General features: G+C 39.4%; 1 protein-coding gene across 1 annotated transcript in view; it reads right to left on the minus strand.

The window, feature by feature from the left end:
- Positions 1-14203: 14203 nt before the first annotated feature.
- The window catches only part of DNAH14 (dynein axonemal heavy chain 14), a 340072-nt gene continuing 339043 nt past the window's right edge, over positions 14204-15232 (minus strand). The window contains 1 exon segment of the mRNA XM_020982026.2: positions 14204-14413. Coding sequence (XP_020837685.1) covers positions 14204-14413 — 210 coding nt within the window.

Consider the following 15232-nt stretch of genomic DNA (forward strand, 5'->3'; position numbering starts at 1 on the left):
GTAACATTGTATTAACTTGATCACTTCTCATATATCTAGAATGTAGTTCTTTAGTTAGAAGGCACTTTAAGAGATTATTTTATTCCATCCAGATAAGGAAACAAGACCAGAAAATCAAGTATAATATAATGGTGATTTCCATGAGTCATGGAATGCTTTGGGAAAGGAAGTGGACCAAACTTTGGACCTACTGTTGTACAAATCTTTTGGAATAGTATGTTTTTCTCAAGTCTAGGGTCTAAGGGTTTTGGTATTTCTCTTTGTACAGTGTGCTATGTAACTAAGTGCACAATATGCTTTTTGTTGAATGTCTTTTCAGGAAGTACACTGTCTTAGGTATAACAGTACCACTGGACTTTTAATTTTGCTACTGGTTGTTTTGAAGTTTAGATGGACATTTGACAAAAGCTTGTTTTCAGCCTTTACTATCTCCTGACTGGGAGAAGGCACTGCACCTTCTTTCTTTCTCATATATGAAATGTGGAGGGTTTTATCACTTTCCATTTAAAGAAATGTGAGGATTGTAGTGTTTGTTTTAAATATTGCAGTTTGGTATTTGTGGAGTGACTTGTTGCAAAAAAGTTTAAAATATAAATTATTCATGCAAAATGTCCAGTTTTGATGGGACTTCCATATTTAGGGAATTGATGGATGGGTTCTAGGTCTGATCACTTAATGTCTAGATACCTACCTCTGTTATTTTTCTGGTATAAGTACAGGACCCCATATCCTTCCACTCCAATTTGGAACATATGCACATGTATTCAGGCATCCAAATACCACTTTATTCTGAATTTAGGCTTAATGTCTATGTGAAGGACAAGCAGTTTCCTTCATTCAAGATACCTTTAGGCTGCTGCAACTTCTTTTGTGTTAATAAAATTGTGAGCTTAATAGGGGCCTTGTTTTTTTTTTTAAGCACATCCTACATTTCATTTGTATAATATGGAAAAGTTCCCAGTAAAGGGAACAACAGTGTAAATTCAGCAAACACCTATTAAGCCCATGTGCTTATTAAAATTTCCAAGCTCTATTATGCTAAGCACAGACTACATACAAAAGATGAGACAGTTTCTTTTCTGCTGGGGTGTTTGTGAACACAACATGAAAATAGAAAAGTTAAATACAAGGTAATTTGAAGAGGGACAAAATATTAATAAGTGAGGGAACCTCAGTATACAAAACAAAAAAGTTTCATGGTAGAGGAGGAGGTATCTTACCTGAGCTTTCCTTGAAGCTAAGAATTTTGAAAGGCAGAATTAAGGAAATTTCATTTCTAGGTTTGTGCAGTTGCCCAGAGATGGAATGGTGAGTGGACCAACTAGTAGGCCAGTTTAACTGAAGTGGGGAATTTGAGAAAAGGAATGCTGGAAAGGTATTTTGGAACTAGTCCAACAGAGGGCTTTAAACTCTAGGCCAGAGAGTTTGTTATTTAATCTTACAGGTGATGGAAGCTGCTCAAGTTTTTTTGAGTATGGTGGTGATATGATTGTCCCAGGGACCCATTAACTCTGAACCCAGATCACTAGCTTCTTTTCTGTCTTTTCTGTTGGGCCATCTCCGGGACTCTGTATCTTTTTTTCCCTTTTTTTAAAAAATTTATTTTTAGTTTTCAACATTCACCTCCATAAGCTTTTGAGTTTTAAATTTTCTCCCCCTCTTTTTTCACCTCCTTCCCGAAGATGGCATGCAATCTGATATAGGCTCTGCATATACATTCCTATTAAATATATTTTCATGTTTGTCATGTTGTAAAGAAAAATTAGAACCAAATGGAGGAACCACAAGAAAGAACAAAATGAAACAAGAAAAAAAAAGAGCAAATAGTATGCTTTGATCTGCATTCAAACTCCATAGCTCTTTCTCTGGATGTGGATAGCATTTTCCATCATGAAACTTTTGGAGATGTCTTAGATCCTTGTATTGCTAAGAAAAGCTAAGTCTGTCAAAGTTAGTCATCACACAATGTGGCTGTTACTGTGTACAATGTTCTCCTGGTTCTGCTCACCTCACTGAACATCGATCCATACAAGTCTTTTCAGGTTTTTTTGAAGTTCATTTGCTCATAATTTTTTATAGCACAGTAGTATTCCATTATATTCATATACTACAGCTTGTTCAGCCATTCCCCAACTGATGGATACCCCCTCAATTTCCAATTCTTTGCCACCACAAAAAGAGCTGTTATAAGTATTTTTGTACATATGGGTCCTTTTCCTGTTTTTATGATCACTTTAGGATACAAACCTAGAAGTGGTATTGCTGGGTCAAAGGGTATGCACATTTTTATAGCCCTTTGGGCATAATTCCAAATTGCTCTCCAGAATGGTTGAATCAGTTTACAACTCTACCAACAATGTATTCATGTTCCAATTTTCCCACATCTCCAGCATTTATCATTTTCCTGTTTTGTCATGTTGGCCAATCTGATAGGTGTGATGTAGTACCTCAAATTTGTTTTGATTTGCATTTCTCTAATCAATAGTGATTTAGAGCATTTTTATATGATAGCTTTAATTTCTTCATCTGAAAGTTGCCTGTTCATATCCTTTGACCATTTATTAATTAGGGAATGACTTGTATTCTTATGAATTTGACTTAATTCTCTATATATTTTAGAAATGAGGCCCTTATCAGAGAGACTGGTTGTAAAAATTCTTTCCCAGTTTTTTTGCTTCCCTCCTAATCTTGGTTGCATTGGCTTTGTGCAAAAACTTTTCAATTTAATGTAATCAAAATTATGCGTTTTGCATTTCGTAATGTTCTCTATCTCTTGTTTGGTCATAAATTCTCCATAAAACTGACAGGTAAAGTATTCCTCGCTCTCCAGTTTACTTATAGTATCAGTCGTTATATCTAAATCATGTACCCATTTTGACTTTATTTTTGTATATGGTGGAAGATTTTGATCTATGCCTCGTTTCTGCTCTATCCTTTTCCAGTTTTCCTAGTGTCAGACAGTGAGTTCTTATCCCAGAAGCTGGAGTCTTTGGGTTTATCAGACAGTCGATTACTATAGTCATTGACTACTGTGTCTTGCATACTTAAACCTATTCCGCTGATCCACCACTCTATTTCTTAGCCAGTACCAAGCAGTTTTGATGATTGCTGTTTTATAATACAATTTAAGGTCTGGAATGGCTAGGCCACCTTCCCTAGCATTTCTTTTCATTAGTCGCCTTGATATTCTGGGTCTTTTGTTCTTGCTGTGGATCATTTCTACCTAAACGTCTCATATAATGCCTTTCTTTCCACTCACACAGCAGTAGCCCTGCTGGTGGGTCTGCCTACCTCAGATCTCTCCCCACTCTAATCCATTCTCTATCTTCAACCACTAATGTGATTTTCCTAAAATACAGGTCTGATTATATCTCTCATTCTCTCTCTCTCTCTCTCTCTCTCTCTCTCTCTCTCTCTCTCTCTCTCTCTCTCTCTCTCTCTCTCTCTCTCTCTCTCTCTCCCTCTCCCCCCCTCTCCCCCTCTCTCCCCCCCTCTCTCCCCCCTCCCCTGGCTTCCTAAATACAGGATGCTGTGTCTGGCATTCAAAGTCGTTCAAAACCTAGCCCTTCCTTACCTTTCCGATCCAGTCCACTTTGCTCCTGGACAGATACTCTTCAGTCCATGAATGAGATACTTCACCTCTCAACTCCACGCATTTTCTTTGGCTGTCACCTATGCCTGGAATGTTCTCCCTTCCTCTGCTCTGACTACAGACCCCCTCCCCCCCAGCTTCCTTTAAATTCCAGCTAAAAATCTCATCTTTTACTGGAAGCCCATCCTTTACATAGCTTGCTTTGTATATTTTTGTTTGCATGTTGTCTCCTCCGTTAGATTATAAGCTCTTTAAGGGCAGGGACTGTCTTTTGCCTCTCTTTGTATGCCTAGGCCTACCATAGTGTCTGGTATATAGTAGGTGCTTAATAAATATTTACTGATGGCTAATTCTTGGAGACTCTTGGTCTGCCATATAATATGGACACTACAGAGCTATTTTTGAAGTTTTAGGAAAACATGGACAAATGAAGTCTGGCACTGATGATTGGGTCATCAGTGCCAGAATGCCTTTCAAAAATGGCTCTGTGGGGTGCTCTTCCTTACTCTGTTTACAATTATTAAGCTTTCATCAGTCCATTAATTTCGTGTTAGGCTCAGACAAAATTTTGACCTTGCCCAGGATTAGTATTTGGCCACTTTAACTCATTTTTTTAGCTTTTGCCTAACTTCTTTGGGCAATACCATGCATAAAAGCTGATTTGTATCTACCCAAGAAGGATTATAGCAATTCGTTACAATAGTTAATTTTCCCCTAAATTTCTTGGAGCTTCTCTAATATTAGGGAATTCATTAACCAAATTGTGAAGGTCACTGGAACCCAAGGAGCATGAACTGTAATCGAGCTCCAGTCCACTCTAGGAAGTTATCAAGCCATAGCTGTAAAACTATTCCCAATAGTTGATTATCAGGCAGCAGATCTTTGTGATTCCTAGTGTGGCCAACAGAAAAAGGCCTGAGGAGAGAGGAGTAAGGAAAGGTGCTATTCCTAAAGATGCAGGGAGGTACGAAAAAAGAAATCCCCAAACTTATGGGATGTAACCAAAGCAGTTCTCAGGGAGAAAAAATGTCTATTTTTAAATGCTTTCATCAAGAAGAGAGGAAGAAGAGATCAATAGCCACTGAAAAAATTTATAAAGGCAATAATTAAAAACAGCACCAAAATAGAAATTCTGAAGATTGAAGATGAGATTAGCAAAATTAAAGCAAAAAGCCCACTTATAAACAAAAGTAACTATTTTGGGGAGAAAACTTAAGTAAACTGAGAGGTAATCTGATTTTTAGAGAGTAAAACAAAATCTCCCATGTAAAAGATTAAATAAAGAATTTATGTCAAATAAAATTAGTACAAACTTGCCGAATCACATCCCAATGAAAGTGACAAATGGATAGATGTATAAAAATGAATACTCAGGTTATCAGAACAAGAAATAGAAAATAACCCAATCTTAGATAAAGAAATCAAACTATAAGCAAAAGCAAAAATAAAAAAAAATGACCACATGGATTTAGAAGTCAATTCTATGAAACATTCAAGGAAGAATGCCAATATTACGTAATCTCTTTGTAAAAATAGGAAAATTCTTTCTATGGAACAAATATGGTCTTGATAACTAAGCCAAGGAGAGACAAAACAGGGAAAGAAAAATGGTAGACAAATGTCTTTAATGAATATCAACTCAAAAATGTTGACTAAAATATCAAAGAGGCTATAGCAACACATGGAAAAATTATACATTGTGACCAGGTTAGATTTTTGTCAGGAATATAGAAGGGCTCAATATTAGACAAACTATGCACATGAGTCTGTGTTAGTAACAAAATGATTTCGTTAGTGAGTGCAGAAAAAAAGAGTTGACAAAACATAGCATGCTTTTATAGGGAACCCCCCCCCACTAATAAGCATAGTAATAAATGGACCATTTCTTAATAGTATTAATAGTAGTTATTTAAAAATAAACAGCATTATCCATCAGAGAAAAACACTAGAAACCTTTCCAATAAAATAAGGTGTAAAATAAGATTGTCCGTTATCATCACTTGTATTTGAATAGTGGTAACGAGAAGAAGAAATTGAAGGAATAAGCATAGAAAAATGAAATTGCAGCTTTTTGCAGATGATACACTTTGAGTTTTAACTAAAAGATAATAGAAGCAATTGATAAAAGCATTTATTAAACTTTTACTGTGTGCCAGGTACTGTGCTAAGTGTTGGGAATACAAATACAAGCAAACGAGTTCTTACCTGTAAGGAACTCACATTCTAATGGGAGAAAACACATAAGGCAAAGTTGGGTATAGAGGGGTGGACAGGGGAAGAGTATACCACACAGACAAGGTGATTGGTGAGGAGGAAGAGAAGTTTAGAGTGAGGCGGTGTGAGAGTAAAGTGAATTGCGTCTTAGACACTTCCTGAGATAGTGCTATTGTTGAGAGTGGGAAGGTGGCTGGCATGGAGAAGTTTGGAGAGTGAGGTGAAATACGAGTGAGGCTTCTCCTGAAATAGTACTGGGCCTCAGATAAAAGGTTTCTCCAGGGTGGTGAGGCAGTTATTGAGGGGGAAGAGAAGTAATGTAACAGGATATAAAATAAATTCAGCTCTCCCCCTCCCTCAGCCTTTTTGTTATTAACAAAAGCCAGCAGAAAGAGCTAAGAAATTTCATTCAAAATTAGTACATTATAAAATATTTGGGACTCCACTTAACAAGATACATGCAAGAAGTTATATGAACACAAACAGAAAACTTTACAGAAATATCTTAGGATAGATAATTGGAGAGGACTTGATTACTCATGATTGGACCATGCTAATGTAAAGAAAAATGATAATGCTACCTAAGTTAATTTGCAAATGCAGTGCCGGTGTCAATCAAATTACCAAAGGATTCTCTTACAAAACTAGGTAAAATTACAATAAAATTAATCTGGAGGAACTAAAAGTCAAAGATCTTCAGGAAAATGGTGAAAAAGTGGGAAGAGGGCATCACATTACCAGATCTCAAACTATACTCAATATCAAAGGATTATTTTATAGAAGTAGAAAAAAATTCACAAAAGGTCAAGACTGTCAAGGGAATAATGTAAAAAAAAAATGGGAAGAGCATCTAGCAATACCAGGTTTCAAACCAATTTCCCCATCCCTGCTTTTAAGTCTCCTTTTAAGTGTTGCCTTCCACTCTTAGAATGTGAGCTCTTTGAAGGCAGACATCATCTTTCTTTTTGCTTATATTTGTACTTCCAGTGCCTGATACAGTCAATGCTTAATAAATGCTTGTTGACTGATTACAAAGCAGTACCTTTCCCCTCCCACATTACTGTTGATAGCTTGGATTTCTTCCCCTGAAAATTGCCAAATAAGCAGTTTTCAGAAGAAAACCAATCTATCAACCATCATGTGAAGAAATGCTGAGTCATTAATAATAGATGCACAAGTTAAAACAACTCAGTTTCCACCCCACATCCATCAGATTGACAAAGATGATAAAAAAGGAAAATGTTAATTATTGCAGGAGTTGGGGGGGGAGGCAGATAAGGCGTTGTTGATGGAGTTGAGTGACATCCCATTCATTCTGGAAAGCAGGTTGACAGTATACCCTAAAAGTTACTAAGCTATGGATACCCTTTGACCTAACGATATACTTCTAGGCATATGTCTCAAAGAAAGAGGAAAAAGACTCATATGTGGGTTTTTTTTTTGTTATAGCAAATAACTGAAACCAAAGGAGGTATCCATTTTCAGAAACTGATGTCACATATTTATCAGAGCAACTTGCTGCTATGAGGGTGGGAGAGAAACCATTCCTCTCCGTTTTAGCCTTGTTATCATAAATAGGTGAGAACACTTTATGGCCCTTAGATTAAGTGCTAAAAGGCATTCAAATTTGGAATGATGCATAAGACTTGTGTTCAGAAAGGCTAAGGGAACTTGGCCACGCCCTAGGATCATCATCAAGAGTTGAGAAGGGATTAATTTCCAGAAATTGGAGCAAGTACTGCAGGTGAACCCCCTGAAAAAGAATCACCTGGGATGGGGAAAGAAGTCTCTTCCAACTCTTTTTCCGCTCCTCCTTTTTTGATTGGAGGAGGAACTCAAGAGCTTTGAATAGTACAGACAACATTGGACCTTTCATCTTCCCGTTAGCATCCTAGCTCCAACTCTGGATTAAGGCCTCAGGAAGAAGTCAAGGATAGACCATCATGGCTTTCCTAGGAGACCAACAAAGAAACTTTGCCTAAAGGGAATTTCTTGAGTATCTTGCAAATGAGAGAAAAGAATTACTAGCAACCAGGAACCCCTTTGCCACGTGTGCTTTCTAACCTTGAGCCCACTTTCTCTGGGCTTTCTCTATATTTTGGGAGATTATGTCACAGACTTTTAGGGGGATGTCTCATGCCAGCTGTCCCTATTGTACCACCTTAGTCAGTCTGTCTTTTAAAAAGCTACTTGGGGCTAGCCAACTAAACTGATTCTTGACTGATAATCTTGGATGAAAGCATATTGGTGGGGGCTCCATTGATTGACCCTATAGTTAACCAGTTCAAAACAGGATGAAATTTTATAGGGTTATATTTAATTTAGGTAATACATTTAGAAATTCAATAACATCTTATACTTGTGTTTGAGAACTCAAGTTTGCAAATTCAGTATGGAAGAGGCATGGTAGTCTAGCTGAAAATGGTCTGGGGTTTTTACTAGATAGCAAATTCAACCTGAATCAGCAGGTCAATGTAGCAAGCAAAAGACTATTGTAATCTTAGGCTATAGTAAAAGAGCTATATTGTCCAGAAGTAAGGTGGTGATAGTCCTACTGTACTCTACCTTGGTTAGACCACATTGAGAATGTTGTGTTTGGTTCTAGGAATCATAATTTAGGAAGTACGTTGATAAACTGAAGCAGAGCAAGCTGGAGGTTGAAAGGCCCCTAGTTCACTCCACGTGAAGATTTTTTTTTTGTTTTAGAACAGGTCTTCCCATCTCACCCAGGCTGGAGGTGCAGCAGCCACTCAGGGGCCCGATTCCACTATTGATTGGCATGCAAGCTTTGACCTGCTCCCCTTCTGGTCCGAGGCTGTTCATTCCTCAATAGGCAACCTGGTGCCCTTCCCTGGGGGTTTACTATATTGGAACCAACTTTAGGGCAGACAGCTGATTGGCTTTAGCCCTGCTACAGCTCAGAACTCCTAAACTAAATTGATCCACCAGCCTTAGCCTTCCCATTAGAAGAGATTACAAGCATGGGCTACCCCTGGAACTGTTGAAGGATCTGGGGGTTAGCCGTGAAAAGATCAAGGCTTAGAGTGGAATATAGCCCCAGGGTTGTGTTGGAACCAGTTCTCTACTGTTAAATTTTTTTGTGTAAGCATTTACACTTCAGAAATTGGAAAACACTGTAAATCGGGGCTTGGTTTATTGTTTTGTAGATTGTCTATACTTAAGAAAGTGATGGAGGAAATGTTTATGATGCAGATTAAACTTAAAAAGTGTCCCAGGCATATTTCCTTTCCTCCTCCCCCCTTCCAGTGCTGGTTGTTACACCCTTGGATAACTAACTGTATTCAAATATCTGAAGAGTTGTCCTATGGAAGAGGTAGTAGATTTATTCTTTTTGGCCCCAGAAGCCAGCACTAGGAATAATGATTGAAAATAAAAGGGAGGCAAATGAGGCTTGATATAAGAGGAATAATGATTGAAAATAAAAGGGAGGCAAATGAGTCTTGATATAAAGACACTTTCTAACAGCATTATCCAAAAAAGAAATGAGCTGCTTTGGGAGGTAATGTGTACTCCTCACTGGAGGTCTTCTAGGAGAAATTAGATGACCATTTGTTAAATTGTAAGGAGGATTCTTGATCTGGTATGGGTTAAATTAATTTTTTTCTGATATCTCTTACAATTCTTTGATTCTGTCATGTAACTAAGTTGGCCATCCTAATGGGAATTTCTAAGAAGTAGCTGGGAATGCAAGATGGAAGTCATTATGTATACTGGTGGTCATTGAACCACAGCAGTGGATGAAGTTACCAAGCATAGAGTAGGAGAGGAAAGGAAAGATGGGGGGAAGGGGGAAACCAGAATAGAAACTTACATCTAGAGGGGAGGAGGAGAAAGAAACTGGGCGTTAACAGTTGTAATAGTTGAGGAGGCAGTCAAGTTAGTGGAGAAGTCAACACTGTCAGATGTTGGCAGAGAGATCCAGGAGATTGTGAACTGAGAAGAGTCTGAAGCAGAAGACAAAGACAGAATGATGATTTCACGTTATAGCTTCAGCTTATATAGGTCAATAGAAGAAACATGAAAAAAGAACAGCGTGTGTGTGTGTGTGTGTGTGTGTGTGTGTGTGTGTGTGTGAAAACCACAGATGGAGACATCAAAGCCCAGGACAGAATCTTGGTGGGAACAGGAAGAGACTGGGAGGGTAACAGTGAAGGAGAAGTCAGAAGTAGAAGGTTAGTAGATTTCGTAATTGTTCCTCTAGATTGATTGTGTCCCTCTCTTCCAAGGCAGGAACTGTCTTGCTTTTGTATGTGTCTGCTCGGTGCTTGGCACATAAGAGTTTAATGGATGCTTTTCATTTTTCATGTAGATGTGTGTGGAAGCTCCCATCTAATATACAAATGGCATGGCCAGACATCTGATTTGGGATCTGGCCGCTTTCTATAAGGGAGATTGCAACGTCCACTTTTGTTGAGAGGAAGAGGAAGCTAGTGCCAGGTTCAGCCAGCAGCTTAGCAGAAGAGGGATGAGGAGGATTCATGACGATCTCTTGTGACAGAGTGGTTCGTCTGTATTCTCTTTGTCTAGAAGAGGAGTGTTAGATTTATGTCTGTCTGATACATATCAAATATCTGTAGTCTAGCTTTGCAGTAATGGGCTCGGAATAAAAAGCCACCTTCCCACATTGTTTTTAAGGGGAAAGTTTGGGACTACTAGGTAGCACAGTGGATAGATCAGTGGAATCAAGAAGACCCGAGTTCAAATCCAGTCTCAGACGCTTACTGGCTGTGTGACCCTGGGCAAGTCACTTAACCTCTGTTTGCCTCAGTTTCCTCATCTGTAAAATGAGTTAGAGAAGGAAATGGCAAACCACTCCATTATCTCTGCCAAGACCCCAAATGGGGTCACCGAGAGTCTGACACAACTGAAATGAATAAACAACAACAAACAGTTGCCAACTTGGCTTCCTTCCACTAAGCTGGTTACACAAATGTCACTCACTGATAGCTAATTAACCTGTTTATCTGAGTAAATAGATCAGAGAAATTATACAGATTAGGACAAACAATAGAAGACACCAAAGTAAAAGAGCTCTTGGGAATGAACTTGGCCCAGCTCAACCAAGGGGAGAATGATGGGGGTAGCAGTGGAGAAGAGGTGACGAAGAAGTAAACTGGCAGTGCCATTGGGTTGTCTCTTAGGAAAATTGCTGCAGGAATGGGAAGTAGTATTACACATTTATCCATTCTACTGGTCTGGGATCCGCACAATAAATAGTTCTTTGGAATTTATGCCAAATTCGTTTCTGTAGAAGGTGGCCTTCTTTTCATCACATAATGATAAATGGCACATAGTATGCATGTAATTTAATTTGAACCTGAATGCAATCCTTTCTTCTTAGCTGCCAAGAGGCTCAGGGCTAAATTGAGCCCTCACGGGCAATGATCAACTCATCCCAGGTGCCTGGTAACATCTATTTCTTTGTTACTTTGTATTGTTTTTGTTCTTTTTAAAGATAATGATATTACTTTTTATTGTGCAAACTTAAAAAAAATTGCCCCAAACCCTCTTTGATAGCAGGCAGTGTGGAATCCTAAGTAAATTTATATCAGTGGAATTTCACCAAGATTGACCTTCTGTATTAACACAGACTGGGGCTCTTTAGGGGGCAAAAGCTTATTTTACAAGGCCGATAATCTGATCCACTTGAAGAAAGGTGAACCAGACTTTAGGGAGAGGCCATAAAAGCCTTCCTTAGGCACTTTGGTGGTGCAGTGAATAAAATGCCAGACTTGAAGGCAGAAAGGTTCATCTTCTAGAGTTCAGATCTGGCCTCAGGCACTTACTAGCTGCATGGCTTTGGACAAGTCACTTAACTCTGTTTGCCTCAGTTTCCTGATCTGTAAAATGAGTTGGAAAAGGAAATGGCAAACCAGTGTCTTTGCCAAGAAGACTCCAATTAGGGTCACAAAGTCTTAGACACAACTGAACAACAACAACCAGGCACTTAACCTGTTATTTCATTGGTATGAGGAACTTAAGGAGAAAGAAATTTCCTCTACCCGTGCAGCTTGGCATCCTCAACCCACGTCTTAGAGAAATGCGTAGAGCACTGAGAAGTTACCCAGGGGTCACACAGCCATATGTTCTAGATTTAAGACTTGAATTCAGGTCTTCCTGGTTCCAGTGCTAGCTCTTCTTCTTCTTCTATCCCAACCTGCCACCCTTAGCAAACTCTCTGTTACAATCCCAAATACCACATTCTCCTACATGGGAAAAGAAATGATGGGAGAAAGACATTGTAGCTCTCAAGAACTACTTACCTTAATAAAGGAAAAAAGAAATGCACGGGTGGTGATAGCAGTGGGCATGTATAGATTGAGTTTCCAGCTTCCTGAAGCAGGGGGAAAGCTCCTGGCTCCCCAAGAAATACACCAGTAATGATGGTTCTTGGTGCTTCCCAGAAGTTTGTCTGCCCCCTCCTGTTCTTTCATTTGCTCTGTTTTATTCCTATTTCTCTTGCCAACTCGGCTTCCACTGCTCTGCCTTTGCTCCTCTCCTACATTCTCCCCCCGCTGTGGTAGCCACAATGGGTCCAGATGAGGACAGCTGAGTTCAATCATGAGCTGACTCTGGGCAAGTCACTTAAGCTCTCAGCTTCATTTCCTCAGCTGTAAAATGGGGATAATACCACCACCTCCCTTAAAAAGGCCGTCATAAAGGCCAAATGAGATAATCTTTGTAAAGGAGCTACCTAAGTGTTAGCTTTTGTTATTATTTTTATTATCATCTTGTTTGGGGTCCATTTCTTTCCAGATGCACTCAACAAACATCCATTTGGGACCCAGTAGGTTCATGAAAATGAATAAAGATATGCTTCCTACCCTGAAGGGGAATCATAGCCCAGTCATTTCCCCTTCCATAAAGAAGAGGGCCAAAGGATCAGCTGTTTAAGGATCAGTTCCCTTGAACTAAAATGTGTGTGTTAACCTCCCAGAGCAGCAGATCATTTGGTGGTTTCAAATTACAGGGTGCTTGAAATGACTGTGTGAAGTGCTCTTGTAAAGCTAAGATGTCCCCCGACCCCCAGCAAATAGCAGTTTTGAGGAGTACGATAAGCAGGTAGAACTTGGCAGCCTCTTAGTCATTGCTCCTAGCCCGAGGGGCAGCTATTTATTATTCAGCACAGTTGACCACAAGCTTGACTTCCCTGTTCAAGGAGTTGACTGCCAAGTTATTATTTCATTCTGGGCCTGGTTGGAAAAGTACTAGTTTAATTCTGGGGTTTGCTGAAGCTGGGCTTTTTTACTCAAGCCAAGGCAGTAGAGAAACTCACAAGATGGGTGCAGACAGCCAAATCTCATGACCTTATTTAAGGAAACCCTCGATTTGAGGAAATCACTTTATAGAAGTCTTGTGAGCCAATAGCCTTCTCAGCTTTGGCCTTGCAGGGTATCAGGGTATGATGTTGTACCAAGCAGAGGGGGCTGGGGAGAAGAGGAAGAGTGCGAAGGGGAGGGAAGGGAAGGAAGGGAAGAGGTACAGGAAGGAGGGAAAAAGAGAGCAGGAAAGGGGAATGGTGGGAGGGAGACGAAAGGACCTGGTTGGGGGGAAGTACTATGTAACTCATATCTAGGGATGTAGGTTAGGGGCTAAGGGAGAAGAGAGCTCCTGGCATACAGAAACATGAATAGAAGAGTAAAGCCTGATGGATGAGTAGTACGCTACCATTATATGGAGGGAATCACCAGAGTTAAAATAATTAATACATATTTGTCTTTGCATCTCCAGTCCCTGACACACTGCTTGGTATAGAATGGGCACTTTTAACAAATATGTGGGGTAGCTAGGTGGTGCAGTGGATAGAGCACCAGCCCTGGAGTCAGGAGGACTTAAGTTCAAATCCAGCCTCAGACACATAACACTTAACTAGCGGTGTGACCCTGGCCAAGTCACTTAGCCCCATTGGCTAGCACCCCCCCAAAACAAAACAAAACAAATATGTGATTCAATTGAACTGTCATCATCTGCAAGTATTTATCATTTCAATATACCTGAACTTCAGGGACTGCATGGATAGGGGAAAGGGCACTGGATTAAATGCTAAGATTGGAGCTCTAGTTCTGGCTTTGCCTTGGTTTCCTCATCTGATTCCTCAATCAGTGAGGGAGTTGGACAGGATCATAAAGCACTTTCTAGTTCTGTAATTTTAGGCTTGTGTTTGATTTGAGAGTGAGGATGGGGAAAGAGTTAAGGGATGGTTTGGGAAAATTTCGTGGGGCTTTACTGAAATGGACACATATGTGTTAAATATTTATTGAAGATGCTCACGACCTGCTTTCTAACATACAACTTCTGTTTTATGTTTTGGCCTGGTGCTTCTTCTCAGATGCTAAATCTTGCTGGGCTAAGGATAAATAGGAAGGACATTTTCTTTCATTCATTGAGTTCACATAGCAATACCACCCGTCTTGTAATCCAGTGAGGGGGAGGCTTCTGTGTTTGCAAAAACACTGACATTATGAAGTTGGTAAATATGCTAGGAGAGGCTACAGACTCTGTCCTCTGAGGGGTCCGGTAAACTGGACATTCATAAAGCTTCTGTTTTATGAAGACATCCTTGAGACTACCCATTGGAGTGGAAATCTTTGAAATGAGAAAAAAAAATCAAGCAGTCACACTGCATAATTTAGGGCAGCTGAATTACATTTTTTCTTTGCTAGATTTGGGGGGCTTTGTTAATAACTCAGCGTAACGAGAGGCCAGATAGTAATGTATCTGATGTTGAGTATTATGACAGAAAATCAGATCATTTAAAATCATCATGGCCGTGGTTTTCTTTAGAATAACAATAGCGGCTGTTAATTCTATAGTGCTTTATGATTTGCAAAATGTTTTCATCACAACTCTGAGGTAGATAATGGAAGTATGATCATTCCCATTTTATAGGGAAAAAAGGGTTTTTAGTGCATTAGCTAGGCCCTGACTGGTTTCAATAATGCGTACCCTGATGTAGTTCATGTATTTTGAATTTGCATTGTAAGTTATAATTATGTAAAATATGGTATTTGGGTCTAGCCCAATGGGTACATGAAGTACAAATTTAAATAATATTGACTACTTCAGGGGATTCATTATTTGAACTAATTGAGACCTAGCTATATTCCAGGGTTCCAGTGGATCTGCCATCTTGCCAGTGTGTCCGTGGTCTACAACAGAGCAGATCACAGCGTAACCAGGCCTGCCTATGCCAGGTGATTCTTGTCCATTTCCTCCCATAAATTCGCCAGAGGGGCAAGGGTATAGCAGTAAACATTTTAACAACTGGTTTGCCAGGGAACAATGTAGCTCAGGACACACTTTTACATTTAACCTGGATTATTAACATTTTCTCCATCAGTTTCTTGAATCTAGACAATCATCAAAATAAAAAATCAAGCTCTGATTTATAGCTTTTGATGATTT

The sequence above is a fragment of the Phascolarctos cinereus genome, unplaced genomic scaffold (genome assembly GCF_003287225.1).
Source record: "Phascolarctos cinereus isolate Bilbo 61053 unplaced genomic scaffold, phaCin_HiC Scaffold_5;HRSCAF=322, whole genome shotgun sequence".
NCBI classification, from domain to species: domain Eukaryota; kingdom Metazoa; phylum Chordata; class Mammalia; order Diprotodontia; family Phascolarctidae; genus Phascolarctos; species Phascolarctos cinereus.